The 24,681-nt window shown below is 39.2% G+C and overlaps 1 protein-coding gene and 1 pseudogene across 8 annotated transcripts in view; one reads left to right on the top strand and one right to left on the bottom strand.

Moving 5' to 3' along the window:
* NSD1 (nuclear receptor binding SET domain protein 1) overlaps positions 1–24,681 on the bottom strand; it is a 158,908-nt gene that overhangs the window by 79,878 nt on the left and 54,349 nt on the right. For all 8 annotated transcript variants that reach the window (XM_075998474.1, XM_012787320.3, XM_012787318.3 and 5 more), the window contains 2 exons: positions 16,979–17,151; positions 11,606–14,168 (listed from right to left, as the gene is read on the bottom strand). In XM_075998474.1, coding sequence (XP_075854589.1) covers positions 11,606–14,168; positions 16,979–17,151 — 2,736 coding nt within the window. The remainder of the gene's footprint in view (positions 1–11,605; positions 14,169–16,978; positions 17,152–24,681) is intronic.
* On the top strand, positions 19,410–19,914 carry LOC109730203 (DNA-directed RNA polymerases I, II, and III subunit RPABC4 pseudogene; annotated as a pseudogene).

Below are 24,681 nucleotides of genomic sequence, written 5' to 3'. Positions count from 1 at the left end.
TAAGACCTTATCTCAACAACAACAAGACAAAAGAAGAAAATGAAAATGAATAAGTGGGCCGGGTGCGGTGGCTCACGCCTGTAATCCTAGCACTCTGGGAGGCCGAGGCAGGCAGATTGCTCGAGGTCAGGAGTTCAAAACCAGCCTGAGCAAGAGCAAGACCCCATCTCCACTATAAATAGAAAGAAATTAATTGGCCAACCAATATATATAGAAAAAATTAGCCGGGCATGGTGGCACATGCCTGTAGTCCCAGCTTCTTGGGAGGCTGAGACAGGAGGATCACTTGAGCCCGGGAGATTGAGGTTGCTGTGAGCTAGGCTGACACCATGGCACTCACTCAGACCTGGGCAACAAAGTGAGACTCTGTCTCAAAAAAAAAAAAAAAAAGAGTAAGTGATGAAGTCCACAATTGGGTTATGGCTAAGAATCTTATGTCACATTTATTCTATGAGGCCAGTATATCCTGGTAACAAAATTAAACAAAGATATCACAAAGAAAGAAAACTGTAGATCAACATCTCTTGTGAGTATAGATGAAAAAAATCCTCAACAAAATATTATAAGCAAACCAAAGCAAGATGAAAAATGTATTTATGTACCATAACCAAGTAGGATTTAACCCAGGACTGTAAGGTTGGTTCAATGTACAAAGATCAATCAATGCAATACATTATATATTGACAGAATAAAGTGGAGGGAAAAAAAAGATCACCTCAATAGACACATACAAAAAAATCTAACAAATATAAAAAAAAATAGGTATAGAAAGGAATTTTCTCTACACAAAAGGTCATGTACCAAAACCACAGCTGATGCCACAGTTAACAGAAAAGACTAAATGCTCTCTCTCTAACATCAAGAATAAGCGAGGATGTCTGCTCTCTCTAATTCTATTCCACATTACACTAGAGGTTCAAGCCAGGGTAATTAGGCAAGGGGAGGAAAAGTCATTTAGTTTAGAAAGGATGAAGAAAAAACATTCTATATACAGATGACATGGCCATGTATAAAGAAAATCTAACAAAATTCCTTGAAAAAATTATTACTAATAAATGAGTTCTATTAGCTAATAAGCTATTAATAAATAAGCTGAGAAAGGTTGAAAGAAACAATATACAAAAATCGATTATTTTTCATATACTTGCAATGAATAATATGACAATGAAATTAGGAAAACAATTTCATTTATAACAGAATCAAGATTCAAGAAAGAATACTTAGGGAAAAATTTAACAAAACAAGTGCAGAATGTGTAAACTGAGAATTACAAAACATTGTAAGAACGAAAGATGACCTAAATAGATGGAAAGTCTTCCCTTCTTCATTGATTGGAAGACTTTTATTGCTAAGATGGCAACACTGCCTAACTGGCCTAAAGATTCAGCACAACCCCTAGCAACATCCCAACTTGCGTTTTTATTTTTTCCCAGAAATTCACAAGCTGGTCCTAAAATTAATATGAAACACAAAAAACGCAGATAAGTTCAAAACGACCTTGCAAAAGGACAAAGATAGAAGACTCACACTTTCCAATTTCAAAGATACAGTAAATACACTCTGGGAGGCCTAGGCAAGCAGATTGCTCGAGGTCAGGAGTTCAAAACCAGCCTGAGCAAGAGTGAGACCCCGTCTCTACTATAAATAGAAAGAAATTAATTGGCCAACTAATATATATAGAAAAAATTAGCCGGGCATGGTGGCACATCCTGTAATCCCAGCTACTTGGGAGAGTGAGGCAGGAGGATTGCTTGAACCCAGGAGTTTAAGGTTGCTGTGAGTTAGGCTGACGCCACGGAACTCACTCTAGCCTGGGCAACAAAGTGAGACTCTGTCTCAAAAAAAAAAAAAAAAAAAAAGACATGAAGTGAGAATGATAACAAGATGGCAAAATAGGAAGTCGCAACATTCACCCCCCGCAACACATAAAGACACTGAATTCACAAAAATATAAGAACCAAAACACTTTTATGAGACCTTCAGAAACCAATTAAGAGGTTGTAGTACCCCAGGTGAGTGCAAAGATGAGAACAGCCATATTGAAAAGGGTAAGAAGAGCCCTCTCACTTTATCCAAGACTGCCCCTTTGACCAAACCAGCACAGCTCAGCTTCAATGGCAGCTTCTCCTTGTGAAACAGAAGGGCAGGGAGGAGGCCGGGGAGGGAAGAGTAGAGCATGCATCCAATATTCTGGCTATTCAGGACTGCCCCAGTGACTAAAGTCTGTCTCATCTGACTGGGAGCACTAACAGAACTGCTATAGTTTGGATGTCCCGGGTAGGGTCAGTGCTTCTTGTGGAACTAGAGTCTCATAACAGGCCTCACAATCAGAAAAAGGCACAAACTTATGACTTTCCCTTGGGAGAAAAGAATGAAACATTCAGGCTTTTCACAAAGTTGCCCCGGGGACAGTATCTGTCTTACCAGATCTGGGAAGCTGAGAGACAGCATGCTTTAGATGCCTGAGGGCCACTGAGAACAAAAAAGAGCAGGGCAGCTTCTTGCTCTGGCACAGGAGAACCTCCAGTACCACAGCCGGACACAAGAGGGAGCAAAGATACTAGGACCTCCTGAAAAAAAAACCGGTAAACCTCTCTATTAGAGAACTAAACGCGGAAGCCCAGAGAAGTCATATCCCTGTAAAAAGGATTAAGATGCTCCTAAAATCTCTTGCTGGGATGACTGGTAAAGGTCTTCGCCAGAATGAAGCCAGTCTATAAAGACTGGATCGAGGTAGCTGATTTTGTAAATGCATGAAGATCAACAACAAAAATAAGTACATAAAAATTACAAAGCACACGAAGAAACAAAAACGTGGCCCAGTGATAGGAACAAAATAAATCTCCACAAACTGACTCCAAAGAAAAAGACATCTATCAATTACATGACAAAGAATTCAAAATAACTGTCTTGAAAAAGTTCAATGATCTAACAGACAGACAAACAAAATCAGTGAGAATTCTAATTTAAAAAAACTATAAAAAGAACCAACAGAAATTCTGGAGCTGAAAGATACAATTAATTTAAAAATTCAATAGAGGAATTGGAGAACAGACTTGATCAAGCAGAAGGAAGAATCACCAAAATCAAAAACAAATAATTTGAAACTATGAAACTGAAGGAGTAAAAGAAAAAAGAATGAAGAAAACATAAGGATTTAGGGGACACCATCAAGCAGACCAATAGACACATCATGGTTGTTTCCAAAGGAAAACAGAAAGGAAGGGATAGAGAGCTTACTTGAAGAAATAATGATCCAAATCTTCCCAAAACTGAAGAAAAGGACATCCAATTGACAGAAGCTCAAGACTCTAACAAAGATAAACCCAAAGAGGCTCACATGGAGAAACATTATAGTCATTTCTGGACTTCTGCAAGAAATTGGTTCCAAGACCCCCACAGATAACAAAATGAAAGGATGTTCAAGTACCTTATATGAAATAGCATAGTATTTGTAGATAACCTACATATATACTCCTGTATACTTTAATCCCTAGATTATATATAGTACCTAATACATGTAAATATTTATATACTTTTATTTGTACTAATTTTTATCATTGTATTGTAACTTTTTAATTTTTTTGAGACAGGGTCTGGCTCTGTTCCCCAGGCTAGAGTGCAATGGTGTCATCGTAGCCCACTGCAACCTCAAACTCCTAAGCTCAGGCGATCTCCTGCCTCAACCTCCCAAGTAGCTGGGACCATAGGTGTGTGCCACCAAACCCGGCTGATTTTTCTATTTTTCTGTAGAGAAGTGGTCTCACTATGTTGCCTGTGTTACCCAAGCTGGTCTTGAACTCTTGGCCTCAAGGGTCCTCCCACCTCCGCCTCCCAAAGTATTAGGATCACAGGTGTAGGCCACCATGCTCAGCCTTGTATTGTAAATTTTCATTGTGTTTTTTTTCCTCAGACATTTTCAATCTGTGGTTACTTAAATCCAGAAATGTAGAACCTGCAGGCAAAGAGGTCCAACTATATAATTAAACTGTCAAAAGTCAAAGAAAAAGCGAGAATCTTGAAAGCAGCAAGAAAAACAGCTCATTGTGTACAAAGCAGCTCACTTGAGATTTTTAAGCAGATTTTTCAGCAGAAACCTTTCAGGCCAAAGGGGAGTGGGATAATACAATCAATGTGCTGAGGGTGGGGTTGGGGAGATCTGCCAACGAAGAATACTATCACCAGCAAAAATTCCCTTCAAAACTGAGGGAGAGAGTTCTTATCACTGGATCTGATCAGAGGAGTACATCCGGATCAGAAGATGTCAGGCTCAGAGGAGCTTCCTAAAGGCAAGCACCAGATGCATCCATACAGAAAATGAACTACGTCCACTGAGAAGCAACTGGAAGCTTTAAACACCTTGTTCAATAAGAACTCACACCCAAACCCCAGCCTTCAGAGAGAGATGGCCTCAAAAATTGACATATATCTGACAGTACTGCAGATTTGGTTCTAGAACCACAGAGCAAAACTCAAGAAAGGAAAATGCAAGCATATACAGCAAAAACAAGAAGCTCAATAGCAGCAGATATCTGAGGGTGGAGTCAAGACCAGTACCTGCCAAAGACATACAAACACACAACTTGGATCCCCTAACAATGCCTATCTTGTAGCCCTAATTTGTGCAGATCACCAAGGCACCCTCACAAGAACTCAGCTTACATCCCAGTGTTAAAGGCCCTACAGATGTCTTTCTTGGCCACAAAATTGTCCATTTTGGCAACAGCCAAGATCCTAACATTTACTGCCTCTATCCCATATTGAAATCGCAGATTGGTTCTCCACGCTTCAGTTCTCATGTTTTTGGCTATTCGCTTCTACAAAGCAGGGAGAGACACTAGATGTAAAAGGTCACATGTAATAATTCCCATTCAGGCTGGACTTGGTGGCTCAAGCCTGTAATCCTAGTACTCTGGGAGGCCAAGGCTGGAGGATCGCTCAAGGTCAGGAGTTTGAAACCAGCCTGAGCAAGAGCGAGACCCCGTCTCTACTAAAAATGCAAAGAAATTAATTGGCCGACTCAAAATACATAGAAAAAAATTAGCCGGGCATAGTGTTGCATGCCTGTAGTCCCAGCTACTTGGGAGGCTGAGGCAGAAGGATTGCTTGAGCCCAGGAGTTTGAGGCTGCTGTACGCTAGACTGACTCCACGGCACTCTAGCCAGGGCAACAGAGTGAGATCCTGACTCAAAAAAACAAAAAGAATATTAGAGGCAGACAGATGCAACAACATGGATGGATTTCAAAAACATTATGTAGTGCAAAAAGAGAGACACAAAAGGATATATGATGTATTAATTCCATTTATATGAATTCCTAAAGCAGGGAAAACTCATCTCTCATGGCAAAAAGATTAGTGGCTTCCCATGTAGAAAGAATTAAATAGAGGCACAAAATAAATTTACTGGGGTGATGGAAATGTTTCGTGTCTTAATTAGGGTGGGAGTTGCCTGGCAGAATAAATTCATCAAAACACTGGGGAAAAAAAACTGAAGGGGAAACAGACTTTCCCAGATAAACCAAAGCCGAGGGACTTCATCATCACTAGGCATACCCTAAAATGTTAAAGGGAAAAGTGAAACAAAAGGACATTAGACAGCAACAATATGGTATACAAAAATTAAAAATTCACAGGTGGCTGGGCACAGTGCTTCATGCCTATAATCCCAGCACTCTGGGAGGCCCAGGCGGGAGGATTGCTTGAGCTCAGGAGTTCGAGACCAGCCTGAGCAAGAGCGAGACCCTGTCTCTACTATAAATAGAAATAAATTAAAAATTAAAAAAATTCACAGGTAGGCTGGGCATGGTGGCTCATGCCTGTAATCTCAGCACTTTGAAGGGCTGAGGCAGGAGGATCACTTGAGGCCAGGAGTTTGAGACCTGCCTAGGCAACACAGTGAGACTCATGTCTCCATAAAAAATAAAAATAAAGAAATTTAGCCAGGTGGGGCAGTGCATGCCTGTGGTCCCAGCTACTAGGGAGGCTGAGGCAGGAAGATTGCTTGAACCTTGAGGTTCCAGGCTGCAGTAACCTATGATCAGGACACTGCATTCCAGCATGGGCAACCAGAGTAAGACCCTGTCCTGTCTCTTAAAAAAAAAAAAAGGTCAAGGTAAATATATATACAAATACAGAATACTGTAATGATGGTGCATAAAACATTCTTATTTCTGAAATAAGTATAAAATAGAATATAAAATACAAAAGCACAAAAAATGACAAAACTATTATTAATGGATACACAATATAAAGATATAATTTGTGGGCCGGGCGCGGTGGCTTGCGCCTGTAATCCTAGCACTCTGGCCGAGGCAGGTGGATTGCTCAAGGTCAGGAGCAGGAAACCAGCCTGAGCAAGAGTGAGACCCAGTCTCTACTATAAATAGAAAGAAATTAATTGGCCAACTAATATATATATAGAAAAAATTAGCCAGGCATGGTGGTGCATGCCTGTAGTCCCAGCTACTTGGGAGGCTGAGGCAGCAGAATTGATTGAGCCCAGAAGTTTGAGGTTGCTGTGAGCTAGGCTGATGCCACGGCACTCACTCTAGCCTGGGCAACAAAGTGAGACTCTGTCTCAAAAAAAAAAAAAAAAAGATATAATTTGTGAAATCAATAACAAAGTGGGTCTTAGGAGATGTAAAAGAGAATTTTTGTATACAACTGAATTTACATTGTTAACAGCTTAAAATAAACTGCTATAACTATAAGATGTTTTATATAAACCCACAGAGAATGCCTATAGAAGACACACAAACATATAATGAGAAAGGAAACAAAGTATGTCAATACAAAAAAATCAACAAAATACAAAGAAAGGCAGCAAGACAGACTAAGAGGGAAAAATAGCTACAAGTCAGGGAAAAAACAATTAACAAAATGGCATTCACTTCTGAAATGTACCTAAAAAAAAAAAAAAAAAATGGCAATAATAATTCCCTCCCTATGATTAATTACTCTAACTGAAGATGGATTAAGCTCCTCACTCAAAAGACAGAGTGGCTGAATGGATAAAAAACATGATGCAACTGTGTGCTACCTACAAAAGGTTCGCCTTAGACTAAAGGAGACACCGAGGCTGAAAATGAAAGGATGGAAAAAAGATATTTTATGCAAACAGTAAACAAAAAAGAGCACAGGTAGCCATACTTATTATCAGACAATTTTCACTTGTAAATCAAAAACTGTCACAAGAGACAAAGAAGCACATGATATAATGATAGTACAGTCAATTCACTAGGAAGATATAAAAATTATAAATATGTAATTTGCCTAACAGCAGAGCACCCAAATATATGAAGCAAACACTGAGAGAATTGAAGAGATAAATAGCAACACAAAAAGATTTTTAATACCCCACTTTACAATAATGGAGGAAAGCACAGAAGATCAATAAAGAAACAGGATTTGAACAACACTTAAGACTTACTGCACCCAACAGACATATACAAAACACCCCACCAAACAGCAGTAGGATATACATTCTTCTCAAAAAGCACACAGAACATTCTCCAGGACAGATCTCTTGTCAGGTTACAAGACAAGTCTTAATAAATTCAGGAAGTCTGAGGCCGGGCGCTGTGGCTCACGCCTGTAATCCTAGCTCTTGGGAGGCCGAGGCGGGTGGATTGCTCAAGGTCAGGAGTTCAAAACCAGCCTGAGCAAGAGCGAGACCCCGTCTCTACTATAAATAGAAAGAAATTAATTGGCCAACTGATATATATATATATAAAAAATTAGCCGGGCATGGTGGCGCATGCCTGTAGTCCCAGCTACTCGGGAGGCTGAGGCAGAAGGATCACTCGAGCCCAGGAGTTTGAGGTTGCTGTGAGCCAGGCTGACGCCACGGCACTCACTCTAGCCTGGGCAACAAAGCGAGACTCTGTCTCAAAAAAAAAAAAAAAAAAAAAGGAAGTCTGAAGTCACACTAAGTATCTTTTCTGATCAGAATGGAATCAATAAGCAATACAAAAACTGGAAAATCCACAAATTAAACAATATATCATTGAACAACCAATAGCTGAAAGAAGACATCACAAGGGAAATTAGAAAATATCTTGAGACAAATGGAAACAGCACATACATACCAAAACTTACGGGATGCAGCAAAAGCAGTACTGACAGATGCTTTTATATTGGCAAATGACTATGTTCAAAAAGAGACATCTTAAATTAACAAACCAACTTTATACCTCAAGGAAATAGAAAAGCAAGTTAGCACAGGGAAAGAAACAATGAAGACTAAAGCATAAACAAAATAAAGCACAGAAAATTAGGGGAGAAAAAAAATCAGTAAAACCAAGTTGCTTTACTTTAAAGAACAACAACAACAACAACAAAAATGACAAGCCCTTAGCTACATTAACTAGGAAAAAAAGAAATAAGATTGAAATAACTAAAATTAGCAATAAAAGATACTTTAAAAGTAATGTCATAGGAATCAGATAATAGACTACAATGAACTATTATATGCCAACAAGTAGAATAATCTAGAAGAAATGGATAAATTCCCAGAAAGATACAACCTACTAAAACTGAACCATGAAGAAATAGAAAATTTGAAAAGTGCTTTAAATATTAAGGAGATTGAACAAGTATCAAATATCTTCCAACAAAGAAAAGCCCAGGACTACATGGGCTTCGCTGCAGAATGCTACTAAGCATTTCTTCCTTCTCAAACTCTTCCAAAAACTGAAGACTGGCTTTCTTCCACAAACTTCCTTTCTCATTTTATTTTGTGTATCTTATATAAGCATTCTCCATAGTTCCAAAATCATTCTATGAAGCCAGTATTACTCTGATGAAACCAAAGATACTACAAGAAAAGCAAGTTATAAACCAATATCCCTCATGAATAACTGACGCAAAACACCTCAACAAAATACTAGCAAATCAAACTCAACAGTACATTAAAAGGAATATACATCATGACCAAGTAGAATTTAATCTTAGAACACAAGAATGCTTCAAAAATAGGAAAATCAATCAATAGAACACATTAAAGGAATAAAAGACAAATAAACAAATCACATGATCACCTAACTTGATGCAAAAGAGGAATCCTGACAAAATTAAACCACCTTTCATAATAAAAACAAAAAACACTCAATAAACTAGGAATAAAAACAAATTACATAAATATAATAAAAGAGGTAAGGTTGAGTGCATGGCTCATTCCTATAATCCTATCACTTTAAGAGACCAAGGTGGGAAGACTGCTTGAAGTCAGGAGTTCGAGACCAGCCTGAGCAAAAGTGAAACCCCATCTCTACTAAAAATAGAAAAAATTAGCCGGGCATGGTGGCGCATGCCTGTAGTCCCAGCTACTCGGGAGGCTGAGGCAGGAGGATTGCCTGAGCCCAGGAGATTGAGGTTGCCGTGAGCCAGGCTGACATGACAGCACTCTAACCTGGGCAACAGAGTGAGACACTGCCACAGGAAAAAAAAAAGGAGGTAAAAGAAATGTACACTAAAAATGATAAAACACTGCTGACTGAAATTAGAGAAGACAAATAAGCCAGGCTTAGTGGCTCACACAAATCGCCAAAACACTTTAAATGATGTGCAAAGTATCACTAATCATCAGGGTAACATAAATCAAAGCCACAAAGAGGTATCAACACACACCCATTTGTATGGTCACTATCAAATAAACAGAAAATAACAAGCGCTGGTGAGGATGCGGAGAAATCGAAACGTCTGTCCCCTGTGGTGTGATTGTTAAGTGGTGCAGTGACTATGGAAAACAGTACACAGGTTTCTCAAACAATTAAAAGTAGAATTCCATATGATCCAGCAATCTCATTTCTGGATATATATCCAAAAGAACTGAAAACTAGATCTCAAAGAGATATTTACATACCCATGTTCAACGTAGCATTACAAGAGCCAAATTGTGGATACAAGTTAAATGTCCACCAGCTGATGAATAGATAAAGGTGGTATATATACACTGGAATATATTATTGAGCCTTTAAAAAGAAGGTAATCCTGCCATATGCTACAATATGAATGAACCTTGAGGATATTACACTAAGTGAAACAAGCCATTCACAGAAAGATAAATACTGCAGGGTTCCACTTATAGGAGGCATCTAAAGTAATTAAACTCTTAGAAACAGAAAGTATAATGGTAGTTGCCAGGCACTGTGCGGAGGGAAAAATAAAGAGTTACTGTTCAATGGGTATTCAGTTTCCGTTCTAGACACCTGTTTTTTAACAATGTGTGTATAGTTCATAATGTACATTTTTTTTTTTTGAGACAGAGTCTCACTTTGTTGCCCAGGCTAGAGTGAGTGCCGTGGCGTCAGCCTAGCTCACAGCAACCTCAATCTGCTGGGCTCAAGAGATCCTACTGCCTCAGCCTCCCGAGTAGCTGGACTACAGGCATATGTCACCATGCCCGGCTAATTTTTTGTATATATATTTTTAGTTGGTCAATTAATTTCTTTCTATTTTTAGTAGAGACGGGGTCTTGCTCTTGCTCAGGCTGGTTTCGAACTCCTGACCTCGAGCAATCCTCCTGCCTCGGCCTCCCAGAGTGCTAGGATTACAGGCGTGAGCCACCACACCCGGCCATAATGTACATTTAAAAACCATTAAGAGAGTAAATTTATGTTATGTGCTTTTTATCTATAACTTTTTAGAAAGGGCTGGGCGCAGTGGCTCACACATATAATCCTAGCACTCTGGGAGGCCAAGGCTGGAGGATCACTCAAGGTCAGGAGTTTGAAACCAGCCTCAGCAAGAGCAAGATCCTGTCTCTACTAAAAATAGAAAGAAATTAACTGACCAACTAAAAATATATAGAAAAAATTAGCTGTGCATGGTGACACATGCCTGTAGTTCCAGCTACTCGGGAGGCTGAGGCAGGAGGATCGCTTGAGCCCAGGAGTTGGAGGTTGCTGTGAGCTAGGCTGACGCCACGGCACTCTAGCCCGGACAACAGACTGAGACTCTGTCTCAAAAAAAAAGACATGAAGCACTGATACATGATACAACATGATGAACCTTGGAAAACATTACGCTAAGTGATAAAGCCATACTGTATGATTCGACTTCTATGAAATGTACACAGATAAATCTACAGACTGGGGGAAATTGAAGGAAGATTGATAAACAGTTCAGAGTTTCTTTGGGGGATGATGCAAATGTTTGTACAACTCTAAATGTATTAAAAACTACCATATTATAATTTTGTTGTTGTTGTTAGTTAAAAGAAGCCTAACATCCAACAAAGTCTACTTGCTTGCTATAAACTAACAACTGGATTTAAACTTTAGGATGAAAGCTTCTCAATTACTTGTAATAACAGATTAAATCCCAAAAAGGTTGGAGATTTTTTTTTTTTACAGATAGGAAATGGGGAGCAGGAGCAAAAATGTTACTGAGACTTACTCAAAGGGGGGAGGGGGCAGAGCTTCTCGTAAAACTTTATTTCTAAAAATAAATGGAAATCTGGTTTTCAAAACGGAGATCCTTGTACATAATTCTACATCATTCAAGTGATAATCCTTCCCTCCCAGTTTACACTTCACTGTTCCAGTAAAATACCAATTTCAAAATGACAATATTATTAGCACTTTCTATCACAGAAGTCCTTACCTGGTTCAGGGAGCTCAGCCTGTGGTGTTAAACTGGGAATTCCTGGCTCCTTTTCCATGTCCCCAAGGCTGGTACTGGATTTATCACAAATATTCAACTGTGACCCAACTGAATCTAAGTGGCCAGCACGATTTGGATCTGTTTGTGCATCCTCTGGTATATTTGTTGAAGGAGGAGTTCTATGCTCTAGAAATTCATCCCGCCTCTCCTGTACAGGGTCACTAGGAAGCAAGATCCCAAAGGCACCCTCAGAGTTTTCTTTCTCCCTAAATCTGTTAGTGCGCTTACGAGGTTTAGCACGCCTTTGGTTTAAACGCTGCCACCGCTTTTTAGGCACCGCTTGATTTACACCACTGTGTTCATCATTCTCACTGTTCAGTTCAGAGTCCAGCTCTTGGCCTTTTCTGTTTTCCAAACCAGGGCCTTTTTTGGGAATTGTGTCAGGGTCAGGCTGTTTAACCTTGTTATGGAAATGAACGTCAGAAAGATCAGCAGCACCTTCACTTGTTAAGTGGCCCACTAACTGAAGGGGCTCCTCTTTGCCAGCGCCTTCTATACCACCTCTCAGTGAATCTCCACTTTCTCTGTCTCCTTGCAGTGCAGGCTCCAGAGACACAGCTGGAAGCCGGCTCAGTTTTCTTCTGCGCTCTGTCTTTAAGGCTTTTCGGTTCACTGTATTCTTTCCCATTTGAGCTGAAAAAGCATCTCGCAATTTGGATGATGGCTTTGATCGTCCACAGTTGCGCCTAGTAACACAGTTTGAACGACTTTTGCCAGAAACAGGAAGATCTCTTCTGTCAGACACGAAGCCAGGTAGGGATGCAGACAACTCCCCAGACAGTGCACCATCACCCCTACTAGGACTAGGATTGGCTGAGTCCTGAGTGCCATCTCCATTTTTTTCTGACTTGTGAGTGGAGCCTCCTGAAACCAAAACCTTAGAAGCCCCTACAGGACTACTGGTAGAACAGTCCCCACGACTAGGACTCCGATAAGAGACCAAGTTGGGAGCCGTCATCAACCGCTGTTCCTTGGTCTTACTATCATGCATATCTTTCAACATCATTAGCAAGGTACTGAATTTGTAGTCTGGTTCTATAGGTAAATGATTCTGACTAGAAGCAGAAGAGAAAAGTAATGGTTTTGTTGGCTTTGATGTTCCAGAGTCACTTACATCCTCACCTAAGGATCTGTAAGAGAGTTCCTTTAACTCTGACAAAACATGTTTCACCACCGCTGTTTCTATGTCACTTGAATCCCTGGTTTTCTCATGCATGTTGTTCAGTAGTTTTAAGCCATCTACTTTTCCACTCTTAGACATGCTGGCCAAAGGAGAGCTTTTCGCATCAGAAGAGCAGTATTTCAAACTGCAGTCCTCATTTGTAACTGGGGGTTCTACTATAACTGGGTTTTCTTTATGTTTGTACTTCATATTTCGAAACTTGGGCTGTTTGCTTTTCAAATGTAGTAGAGCTTGATTTGTTGTTCCACCTTTCATTAGGGAGTTCTCACTGGAAATGCTTGATGACATGTTGAATTTCGGAGGAAGACCATCATTTCTGAAATCTGACTGCGATTTATGGATAAGAGTGGACACTGTAAGATCAGAGAGATTAATTGCAGATGTCTCAGTTCTGGGCTCTGCTGTCTTAGTACAATCCACTAAGTGGTCTGTATGTGAATTAGCAATGAGAGACTTCTGTTTTGTTTTTACCCTAGAGTTTGTGGCAGGATACCTAGAATACTTTATCTTTTCATTTTTCTGCATAGATAACATGTTTTCTTTCCTATCAAAGGCATCTGTAATTTCAAGGACACTATTATCAGACTCTGAGCTGTGTTCTATGGGATCCAAATCACTGCTTCCATCATCAGAAGTGGTACAGATACTAATGGAATCACTTCGCTTTTCCTCATCACCTGCTCCAATATAGCAGAGCTGCACTTTGGAACTGCATACCAGGCCTCGTTGGGGTTTCTTCTTCTCCCCAGAATGTTTCGAGATCAAGGCACCCTCAGGCAAGCCCAGTAAAGAATCACAATTTGAAGTCTCAAATTCTTTCTTTGCGGTGTTTTTTCCACAAGAAGAAAAGAGAAAACCTCCTGGAGCAGTGCTGGACCCTGTGAGGCTGCTTGCTATCCTGGAAAGTTCATTAGAGGCCTGCTTATCAGATACATCCCCAGAAATAAAGTTTAAGCCAAGGTTCTCTGAAATCTTTCCCCCCCGTTCTTCCTTATGTGCTTCAAATTGCACGAGGCCCTTTTTCACACTAGTCCTTTTTGGATTATCAGAGCTCTTTCTGGCTCGAGACTTAGCACAAGGCTTTTCCTTCTCATCTGCAGAATGTTCAGAATCAAAAGCCAGAGATTTCAAGCAGCCATTAAGCAATATGTCATGTTCTGATTCAGGATCATTTGTACAGTCCTCGAATGGCATATCTTCCTCGCTGTCCAACTTGATTGAACTGGTAACACATTTTCGGTTTTTTGACCCTTTGGGAACATCATACTGTTCAGCAAGACCAACACTGGCTTCCCATTTACTCAAAATTTTCTGAGGAACCTTAAATTTAAAGGAGAAAAAGAATATCACTTATCAGAGAAAATGGGAAGGAGAATAGGGAGATGATCAATAAACACTTCTCAAATTAGAAACTTTTCCAAACCTACTGGACTTCTTCACATTATGAATGTATTTAATACCATTTTAACTGTACACTTAAAAATAGTTAAGGGCTCTTTTATGGGACTGGCCAGGTAGGTAGCACCTGAACTCACCTGCAGCTTAACCTAACAGAAATTCCCCAACACTACTGCATCCAATAAGATCTATCATTAGAGGAAGGATTATTCTCAGAAACACTCCACTCCCCCTACATTCATAACAAAGGAGTGAACCATAACTTAGACTAAAACTGATAACATTACATTTCTAAATCAAGGAAGACCCAAACACTCCCTACTTACTCCACTATACCTTAGAATAAGGATTTATTTTCTTCCTGACTTATGAAGGGCAAGCATAGGTTCACTTGCCTAAAAAAGAAAGCAAAAGGTTAAAGAAGATAAATATGCAAAAAATAGGTCAAGAAGAACAAGCAGGTCAGATGTACCTCCTAGGGGCACTGAAATTTGAAATTCTAGTTTTCATTAGCTACATGGCTAATCAAGTCTCTCATATACACATTACATACAAACTGGATTATAAATAAGATGTCTTCCGGCTTAATCTTGTAGCCCAGGGATACAAGTGATACAAAGATACCCTGGGAATAACGACATACATATTTTCTTTTCTTGATTCTTCACAGCATGAGAACATTGAGGCTCTATGAAAAACAGCTAACTTTTCCAGACTCTCATTTCTTTCCTTGCCTCCATATGATAGACATTAGGAGGTTCTACCTACCAGTTAGTGTTCACAAACACTTTTTATACTTGTGAAGGGGATGTTCTGCAAAGTATGCAAAAATTGAGGTCACTAGATAGGCAACCTCCTCTTATGAGGGAATAAACTGATCATCTATTACATACAAACACACACCCACAAATTCTCTTAACTGCAACAGAGTAAAAGAATTTTCCAGATTGCATTTCCTGAAAGCATTAGTGAACTCCTCTGAAAAGAATGCTGATCAATCTATATAGCTAAAAGGCTTAACAAAATTTATACCTCCCCACCTTGGATGATTTCTACCTCCCTAATCATCCAAAATGTGAAGTTAAACCCCTTCATCCTAACAGTAAAACATACTATTTTTGGGCCAGGCGTGGTTAGCTCACGCCTGTAATCCTAGCACTCTGGGAGACCAAAGAGGGTGGATTGCTCAAGGTCAGGAGTTCGAAACCAGCCTGATCGAGACCCCGTCTCTACTAAAAATATATATACAAAAAATTTGCCGGGCATAGTGGCGCATGCCTGTATCCCAGCTACTCGGGATGCTGAGGCAGGAGGATCGCTTAAGCCCAGGAGATTGAGGTTGCTGTGAGCTAGGCTGACGCCATGGCACTCACTCTAGTCTGGGCAACAAAGTGAAACTCTGTCTCAAAAAAAAAAAAAAAATACTATTTTGAAAGCATCAACCTCATAAAATATTAAGTATTTTATACTTATTTCTAATCCTCACAACAGTTCTACAAGATAGATGTTATTACACTAGTTTCGGAGATAAAAGACACCAAGACACAGAGGAATCAAGTTATAAGTAGCAGACCCTGCATACTAACTAAATTATTCTAATTATGATTTTTTCAAATAGTTCAAAACTATTTAAAAACAGGGGAATATAAAACATCAATCTAAGAAAAACTATTTCCCCTTCTAGAATTGACTATGAAAGAATATTAAACCATAGAGACAGCAGAACGGATGTACAAACAATTGTGGGGCAGGAAGGGAAAATGGGGAGTTACTGCTTCATGGGTAAGAGTTTCAGTTTTACAAGATGAAAATAATCACCAAGAGTGATGGCTATACATTATGAATGTATTTAACATCATTTAACTGTATACCTAAAAATGGTTACAAGTGATAAATTTTATGTTATATGCATTGGAACACAATTTTTAAAATGGAGGCAAAGAGTATTAAAAAAAAAAAAAAAAGAATTAGCCAAAATTTTCTTGGCCCATTTTAACTCAAAACATCAAGCTAAAGAAACAAAGCCACAACGTTCATCATTAAAATATAACCAGTTCTGAAACTGCAAATTAAACACTGGCAAACATAAGAAAGAAAACTGTTAAAAGCCTTATCTTGGCCAGGCGCGGTGGCTCACGCCTGTAATCCTAACACTCTGGGAGGCCAAGGCGGGTGGACTGCAATTAGCCGGGCATGGTGGCGCATGCCTGTAGTCCCAGCTACTTGGGAGGCTAAGGCAGCAGGATCTCTTGAGCCCAGGAGTTTGAGGTTGCGGTGAGCTAGGCTGACACCACGTCACTCTAGCCTGGGCAACAGAGTAAGACTGTCTCAAAAAAAAAAAAAAAAAAAGCCTTATCTTTATCATTTTTAAGAGATATAATGAGTACAGAGGGTGAGAAGCAGAATATTTCATTTTAGTGATCACTTTCTTCTCATATAAGAAATAACAAAAGAAGACTGCTCATGCTAAGTCATACTGTAACTTCTCTCAGTGTAACGACAGAGGTAGCTGAAATCATTTCTAAACAAACTGAATATAAGTATTTCTAAAGCTAGCCCCAGATCACTGCAAAAAAACGAAAACAAATAAAACCCTGCTTCCTAGCTATATTCTCAAAGATACCCTAATACCGAAAGAAATAATCTATTTCAAAACTATAATTCTTCTTCGTCTCCCCTCTGCCAACCCCCAAGTAGATAATTTTTTAAAGGCCTTTTATTTTATTCCCCACCTTATGCCTATATCCTTTTTCTTTCTGTTTTCCTCTTCTCCTAAGGACAGGTAGCTCTTCAAATTGATGTCTGCCTTCAAACATGACGATTGCTTTTCCAGCCACCCAGGCTTTCTCAGAAGGGTCTCCAAAAGCCTCCACGTAGTACTGCCGATAGGGTCTCCGGTTGGAAACTAGGTAAGGACGAGAACCAATGTCATTACTTCAAAAACATGACTGCTAAACATCAAGAGAACAACTACACAATTACTGTCAAAGAAGTAAACAATATGGTAAAATACCTACGGAACTAGATAATCTGAAGTAGGTCACATACCAAAGAATTTTAAGTATTCAACCGATGTGACAAAAAATTATTAAGCACTTATGAAAAAAAAAAGTAATGGATTAGTTTAGAAGTGAGATATATTCAAAACCAGTTAGAGGCTGATTGGCTAATCACAGAGCAAATTAAGATGGCATGCCTGTAGTCCCAGCTACTCAAGAGATTGAGACACGAGGATCACTAGAACCCAGGAGTTCGGGGCTGCAGTCCACTTTCCACTGGGGGCTTCGCATGGATTTCTCAAAACAACCAATGCTAAACAACAAAGGGGATGGTTCTGACAGGATAGATACTATAAAATTTAATGACTTCAAAGAGCAAATTCAGAATCAAAAATTGGTTCTGGGCTGGGCGAGGTGACTCATGCCTATAATCCTAGCACTCTGGGAGGCAAAGGTGGGAGGACTGCTTGAGGCAAGGAATTGGAGAACAGCTTGAGCAAAACGAAGACCCCATCACTTCAAAAAATAGAAAAAATTAGCCAGGCATAGTGACACGCACCTGTAGTCCCAGCTACCCAGGAGGCTGAGGCAGGAGAATTGGTTGAACCTAGGAATTTGATGTTGCAGTGAGCAATGATGACGCCACTGCACTCTACCCAGGGGTGTGACAGAGTAAGATAAGATTACTCAAAAGATAAATAAATTAATAAATACAAATAGAGTCTAGAAAACATTACAATTTTTATATATACCTCTTCCATACACAGCATTTAGCATCTTTAACAGCATTTAAAAAAGGTTACAATAGAAACAGAGTGGCTGAGTGTGGTAGCTCACGCCTATAATCCTAGCACTCTGGCAGACTGAGATGGGAGGATCGCTCAAGGTCAGGAGTTTGAAACCAGCCTGAGAAAGAGCAAGACCAAATCTCTATTAAAAATAGAAAGAAATTAATTGGCCAAATAAAAATATATAGAAAAGGCCGGGCGCGGTGGCTCACGCCTGTAATCCTAGCACTCTGGGAGGCCGAGGCGGGCGGATTGCTCGAGGTCAGGAGTTCAAAACCAGCCTGAGCAAGACCCCGTCTCTACCAAAATATAGATAGAAATTAATTGACTAACTAAAAATATATATACAAAAAAAAAATTAGCCGGGCATGGTGGCGCATGCCTGTAGTCCCAGCTACTAGGGAGGCTGAGGCAGTAGGATCGCTGAGCCCAGGAGATTGAGGTTGCTGTGAGCCAGGCTGACGCCACGGCACTCACTCTAGCCTGGGCAAGAAAGTGAGACTCTGTCTCAAAAAAAAAAAAAAAAAAAAAAAAAAAAAATATATATAGAAAAAAGTAGCTGGGCATGGTGGCACATGCCTTATAGTCCCAGCTACTCAGGAGGATGGGGAGGCTGAGGCAGAAGGATCACTTGAGTCCAGGAGTTTGAGGTTGCTGTGACCTAGGCTTATGCCATGGCAGTCTAGCCCAGGCAACATAGTGAGAGTCTGTCTCCAAAAAGAAAAAAAGAAACAGAGTCAGACTCAGAGATCCTAACTATCTACCTAACTGATAATTAGGATATCCACTAGGAAGGAAAGGAAGGGAAGGAAGGGAAGGAAGGAAAGAAAAAGAAAAGAAGACAAGAAAGAGGAAAGGAAAAGAAATGGAAGGAGGGAGAGAGGCAGGGAGGGAGAAAAGAAAGGAAGGCAGGCAGGCAAGCAGGCAGACAAGTGAGTGAGCTAAATAGGCTTCACAATGTATCATTTTAAAAATGAAATGAAAAGCATTTTATATGAAAATTCATTTTAACTCACATATAATTCCATTACAATAACCACATCCTGTTTCAAAACACAAAAAAGAATCCAAACATCTCTTTGAAAAATCAGGAAAAGTCTATTTCCTTCAGAACGCAAAAAGAAAATGAAAGGGGAGGACAGATTTATAAACTGAACTGTAGAACAAGTATAAAACTGAGATGATTTTTAAAACTTCTAGCTATGCAGTAACTGGAAGAATAGACCCCAACCCCAAAGTACATTTCAAAGGCAGTTTGTCTTATAAATGGTAGTTTCAAAAGTTTACAAATGGTTGTTTACCTATAAAAACAAGGCTTCATAATGAAATTAAAACCTGGTTAACTTTTGTTTTGGGTCTATTTTAAAAAAAAAAACTGCTCTGTGCTGCGTAGGGACTAACAATGGACACCCAGAAGGACGTTCAGCCACCAAAGCAGCAGCCAATGATATATATCTGTGGAGAATGTCACACAGAAAATGAAATAAAATCCAGGGATCCAATCAGATGCAGAGAATGTGGATACAGAATAATGTACAAGAAAAGGACTAAAAGATTGGTGATTTTTGATGCCAGATGAAACCTGTGAATTCAGAGGATCGTCTTCATTTATATTTGCCCCATTAATGTTTCTCATTATTGTATAACTTTTGGTTAAAAATACAGTAATACTCCCCACTTACCCTCAGGGGATATGTTCCAAGACCCCCAGTGGATACCTGAAACCTCAGATAGTACCAAACCCTACATATGCTGTGTTTTTTCTATATGTATGTACCTAAGGTAAAATTTAATTTATAAATTAAGCACAGTAAGAGATTAACAACAATAATAAAATAGAACAATTATAACAGTATACTATAATAAAAGTTATGTGAACGTGACTGATTTCTGTCAAAATATGGTATTATACTGTACCCACCTATTCGGGGACTGTGACTGACCATCAGTAACTGAAACTATAGAAAATGAAACTGTGGATAAGGTGGGACTGCTGTACTTATGAATACAACTATATACATATTTTGTTTTTGAAACCATATTGTATTTACGTATCAATATTTTGTATAAAGAAAGTTTTTGTTCAATGAAAAAAAAAAAAAACTAAGAAAAAACCAAACTCTTTATTTCCCATTTATTGAATTAAAATCTTAAATAGGGACCGGGCGTGGTGGCTCACGCCTATAATCCTAGCACTCTGGGAGGTGAGGCAGGAGGATTGCTCCAGATCAGGAGTTCGAGATCAGCCTGAGCAAGAGCGAGACCATCTCCACTAAAAAAATAGAAAGAAATTAGCCGGACAACTAAAAATCTATATAGAAAAAATTAGCCAGGCATGGTGGTGCATGTCTGTAATTCCAGCTACTCGGGAGGCTGAGGCAGAAGGATCACTTGAGCCCAAGAGTTTGAGGTTGCTGTGAGCTGGGCTGACACCATGGTAATCTAGCACAGGTAACAGAGCAAGACTCTGTCTCAAAAATTAAAAAAAAAGCAATCCCATTACTGGGCATCTACCCAAAAGATCCAATGACACTCTACAAAAAAGACACCTGCACTTGAATGTTTATAGCAGCACAATTCATAATTGGAAGGCTGTGGAAACAGCCCAAGTGCCCATCAATCCAAGAATGGATTAATAAAATGTGGTATATGTATACCATGGAGTACTATTCAGCTCTAAGAAACAAAGGTGATATAGCACATCTTATATTTTCCTGGTTAGAGCTGGAACCCATACTACTAAGTGAAGTATCCCAAGAATGGAAAAACAAGCACCACATATACTCACCAGCAAACTGGTATTAACTGAGCAGCACCTAAGTGGACACATAGGTACTACAGTAATAGGGTATTGGGCAGGGGGGAGTGGGGCGGGTATATACATACATAATGAGTGAGATGTGCACCATCTGGGGGATGGTCATGCTGGAAACTCAGACTTGTGGGGGGAGAGGGGGAAAGGGCATTTATTGAAACCTTAAAATCTGTACCCCTATAATATGCCGAAATAAAAAATAATAATGATAATAAATCACATACATTCTTTACCAAAAAAAAAAAAAATTAAAAAAAAAAGTAATAATAAAAGCTTCAGTAGAAATCACCTAAAAGGGGGATTAAAAGTAGTTAAGATGGCGGGGCGTGGTGGCTCATGCCTGCAATCCTAGCTCTCTGGGAGGCCAAAGCGGGCGGATCGTTTGAGTTCAGGAGTTCGAAACTAACCTGAGCAAGAGCGAGACCCTGATCTACTATAAATAGAAAGAAATTAATTGGCCAACTAATATATATAGAAAAAATTAGCCGGGCATGGTGGCGCATGCCTGTACTCCCAGCTACTTGGGAAGCTGAGACAGGAAGATCGCTTGAGCCCAGGAGTCTGAGGTTGCTGTGAGCTAGGCTGACGCCACGGCACTCACTCTAGCCAGGGCAACAGAGTGAGATTGTCTCAAAAAAATAAAAAATAAAATAACATCAAAAAGTAGAAACCATTAAACATAGGACAAATGGGACCCTTGAACAATTTCTATAGATAAACAGTTTGCTGGGTAGAGAATTCAAGTATAAGGGTCTAGAACCCTCAAAGGCATGAATGAACAAAACAATTAAACTACAAGTAGTTCAGAACACTAAATCACAATGTGGAAGGAAAGTAAACTAAGCAAGGTTAGACACAGACCTGAAAAAGTTTACATGGCACATTAAAAGCTTAGCCATTATCCTGCAGGCCATGAGGAGCCTCATTTAAACCAGGCAAATAAGGCTCCGTTTTGCATGTTAGAAATATAAACTTCCTTGACCTAGACTCTAAATAACACAAGTAGAAGAAACAGGATACTCACTAGACCAGAGATCACCAAAGCAGTATGGACATGAAATGATTAGAACCTGAACTAAGACAGTAAAAATGGGAAGAACAAAATGTGAAAGATATTTTGAAAAATAAAATTCAGGGCAGGCACGGTGGCTCATTCCTATACCAATGTTTTGGGAGGCCAAGGCAGGAGGATCACTTGAGGCCAGGACTTCAAGACTAGCCTGGGCAAGGTAGTAAGACCCCATTTCTATAAAAAAATTTTTTTTACAAATTAGCTGGGCATTGTGGTATGTGCCTGTAGTCCGACTTATTTGCCAGGCTGAGGCAGCAGGGTCCCTTGAGCCTAGGATTTCAAGGTTACATTGAGCCATATGATCGTACCACTGCATTCTAAGCCTGGGCAAGAGAGCAAAGCCCTGTCTCTTTAAAAAAAAAAAAATTCAAAAGGTCTTGATACATAATCCAAACATCAGATAAAATAGATATTTATGCAATATTTAAAGAAACATTCACAACAGACAAACAATCCAAATGTCCACTGAACAATGAATGGATAAAATGTGATCCACACTGGAATTTTAGCTTAAAAAAACAAATTCTGAAACATATTATAGCATAGGTGAACCTAGAAGACATTATGCTAAGTAAAATAAGCAAGACCCAAAAGGAAAGTATTGTATGATTCCACTTGTATTAGGTACCTAGAATAGCCAAATTCATACAGGAAAAAAGGAGATTAGTAGTTACCAAGGGCTGGAGATTGCTATTAACTGGGTTCAGAGTTTCTATTTGGGATGATGAAAAAGTTCTGGAGATGGACAGTGGTGATGGTTGCACAACGTGAACATATAAATACTTAATGCCACTACCTGAAATGGTTAGAGCAATAAATTTATGATGTTACATATATTCTCTCTCTCTCTCTCTCTCTCTCTTTCTTTTTTTTACAGAGTCCAATAACAAGGATGTATGTAGAAAAACCACAATGCTCACATACTCCTGGTGGGAATGTAAAATGGTGCCACAGCTTTGCAAAACAGTCAGGCAGTACTTCACAAATTACACAGTTAACATTTGAGCCAGTAACTCCACTGGCTAGGTATATACCCACGAGAAATGAAAATATACATCCATACAAAATCTTATACCCGAATGCTCATTAGCAGCATTATCCACAATAGTGGAAAGGTGGAAACAGTCCAAATGTCCATCAACTGATGAGTGCATAAATGTTAATCATACAATGGAGTAAGTACTAATATGGTGAATAATACCACCATGTAAACAAAATACTCACATACATAAATAGACCTTGAAAACACTATGCTAAGTGAAAAAGATCAGTTACAAATGACCACATATATGATTGAATTTACAGATGATCTTTGACTTACAATGGTTCAAGTTACAATTTTCCAACTTTATAACGGTATTAAAGCAATACACATTCAGTATACATAATAGCTGTGCCTGGCTTAGTTTTACTGGGACACAGCCCCAGCTATTAACATAATAATGTATACAGTGAATTCCAAACCAAAATTATAAGTGTAATGAAAAAGATAAAGGGTGATAGAGGTGGAGTGGGAAATGGTGTACAACATAGCGATAAAAAATAATACAAAAGGGCCAGGTGTGGTGTCTCATGCCTGTAATACTAGCACTCTGGGAGGCTGAGGCAGGTGGATCACTCAAGATCAGGGGTTCGAAACCAGCCTGAGCAAGAGCGAGACCCTGTCTCTACTATAAAAAATAGAAAGAAATGAATTGGCCAACTAAAAAATAGAGAGAAAAAATTAGCTGGGCATGGTGGCCTATGCCTGTAGTCCCAGCCACCCGGGAGGCTGAGGCAGGAGGATAGCTTGAGCCCAAGATTTGAGGTTGCTGTGAGCTAGGCTAACGGCACAGCAATCTAACTCTGGCAACAGAGTGAGACTGTCTCAAAAAATAATAATAATAATAAATAAAACAAAAGAATGGCATTTTGAGATTCAGAAGTACCAGAACCCAGCTAAAAGAGGTGAAGGTGCTTTGTGCTGTGGAGAAGATGTATTACAATAGCAAACTGTTTTTCTTTTCTTTTTTTTTTGGTATAAGGTCTTGTTCTGTTATCCAATCTTGAATACAGTGACGACATCATAGCTCACTGCAACTTTCAAGTCCTGGGCTCAAGTCATCCTCCTACCTCAGCCTCTGAAGTCTGGGATTACAGGCACACGCCACCATGCCAGACTAATTTTTCTACTTTTTGCAGAGATAGTCTGGCTATATTGCTCAGGCTGGTCTTGAACTTCTGACCTCAAATGATCCTCCCAAAATGCTAAGATTATAAGCATGAGCCACCATACCTGGCCCAGACTGTTTTCTTAACAAGACTTGTAGAATTAACCACTTGACTATTTAATTTTGTATGTACTATATCTGATAAAAATGACTTTTAAAAAAAAAAAAGAACAAAATGGTTTTATGAAACTTTGTGTTTTCTAACACTTTGAAAAAAATGACTGAGAAACCAATAAACATGAATGATCACAATATGAACATTACACAATTTTTAATTTTTAGAGTGATATTAATAATTGGCACCAAACAATCATTTTTTTATGTAAGTATACATGGGTGTTCATTTTACTATTCAACTTTTCTATAGGTTTGAAACTTTTAAAATAAATAATTCAAAGAGATTACACTGCTACAAAGTCAAACATTAATAGTCAGTTTCAGTGTGGTAGGAGCAAAATTATTTCTGACAGTAAACATTTCTTATGAGTTACTTGGCAGCTGCAATGTTAGATTGGTGGCTCTGCCAGTTATCTCCTATGAAGGAGATACAT

This window comes from Microcebus murinus, chromosome 28 (genome assembly GCF_040939455.1).
Source record: "Microcebus murinus isolate Inina chromosome 28, M.murinus_Inina_mat1.0, whole genome shotgun sequence".
NCBI lineage: Eukaryota > Metazoa > Chordata > Mammalia > Primates > Cheirogaleidae > Microcebus > Microcebus murinus.
The sequence above is the reverse complement of the archived record's forward strand: the minus strand, read 5'-3'. Positions and strand labels throughout refer to the sequence as shown.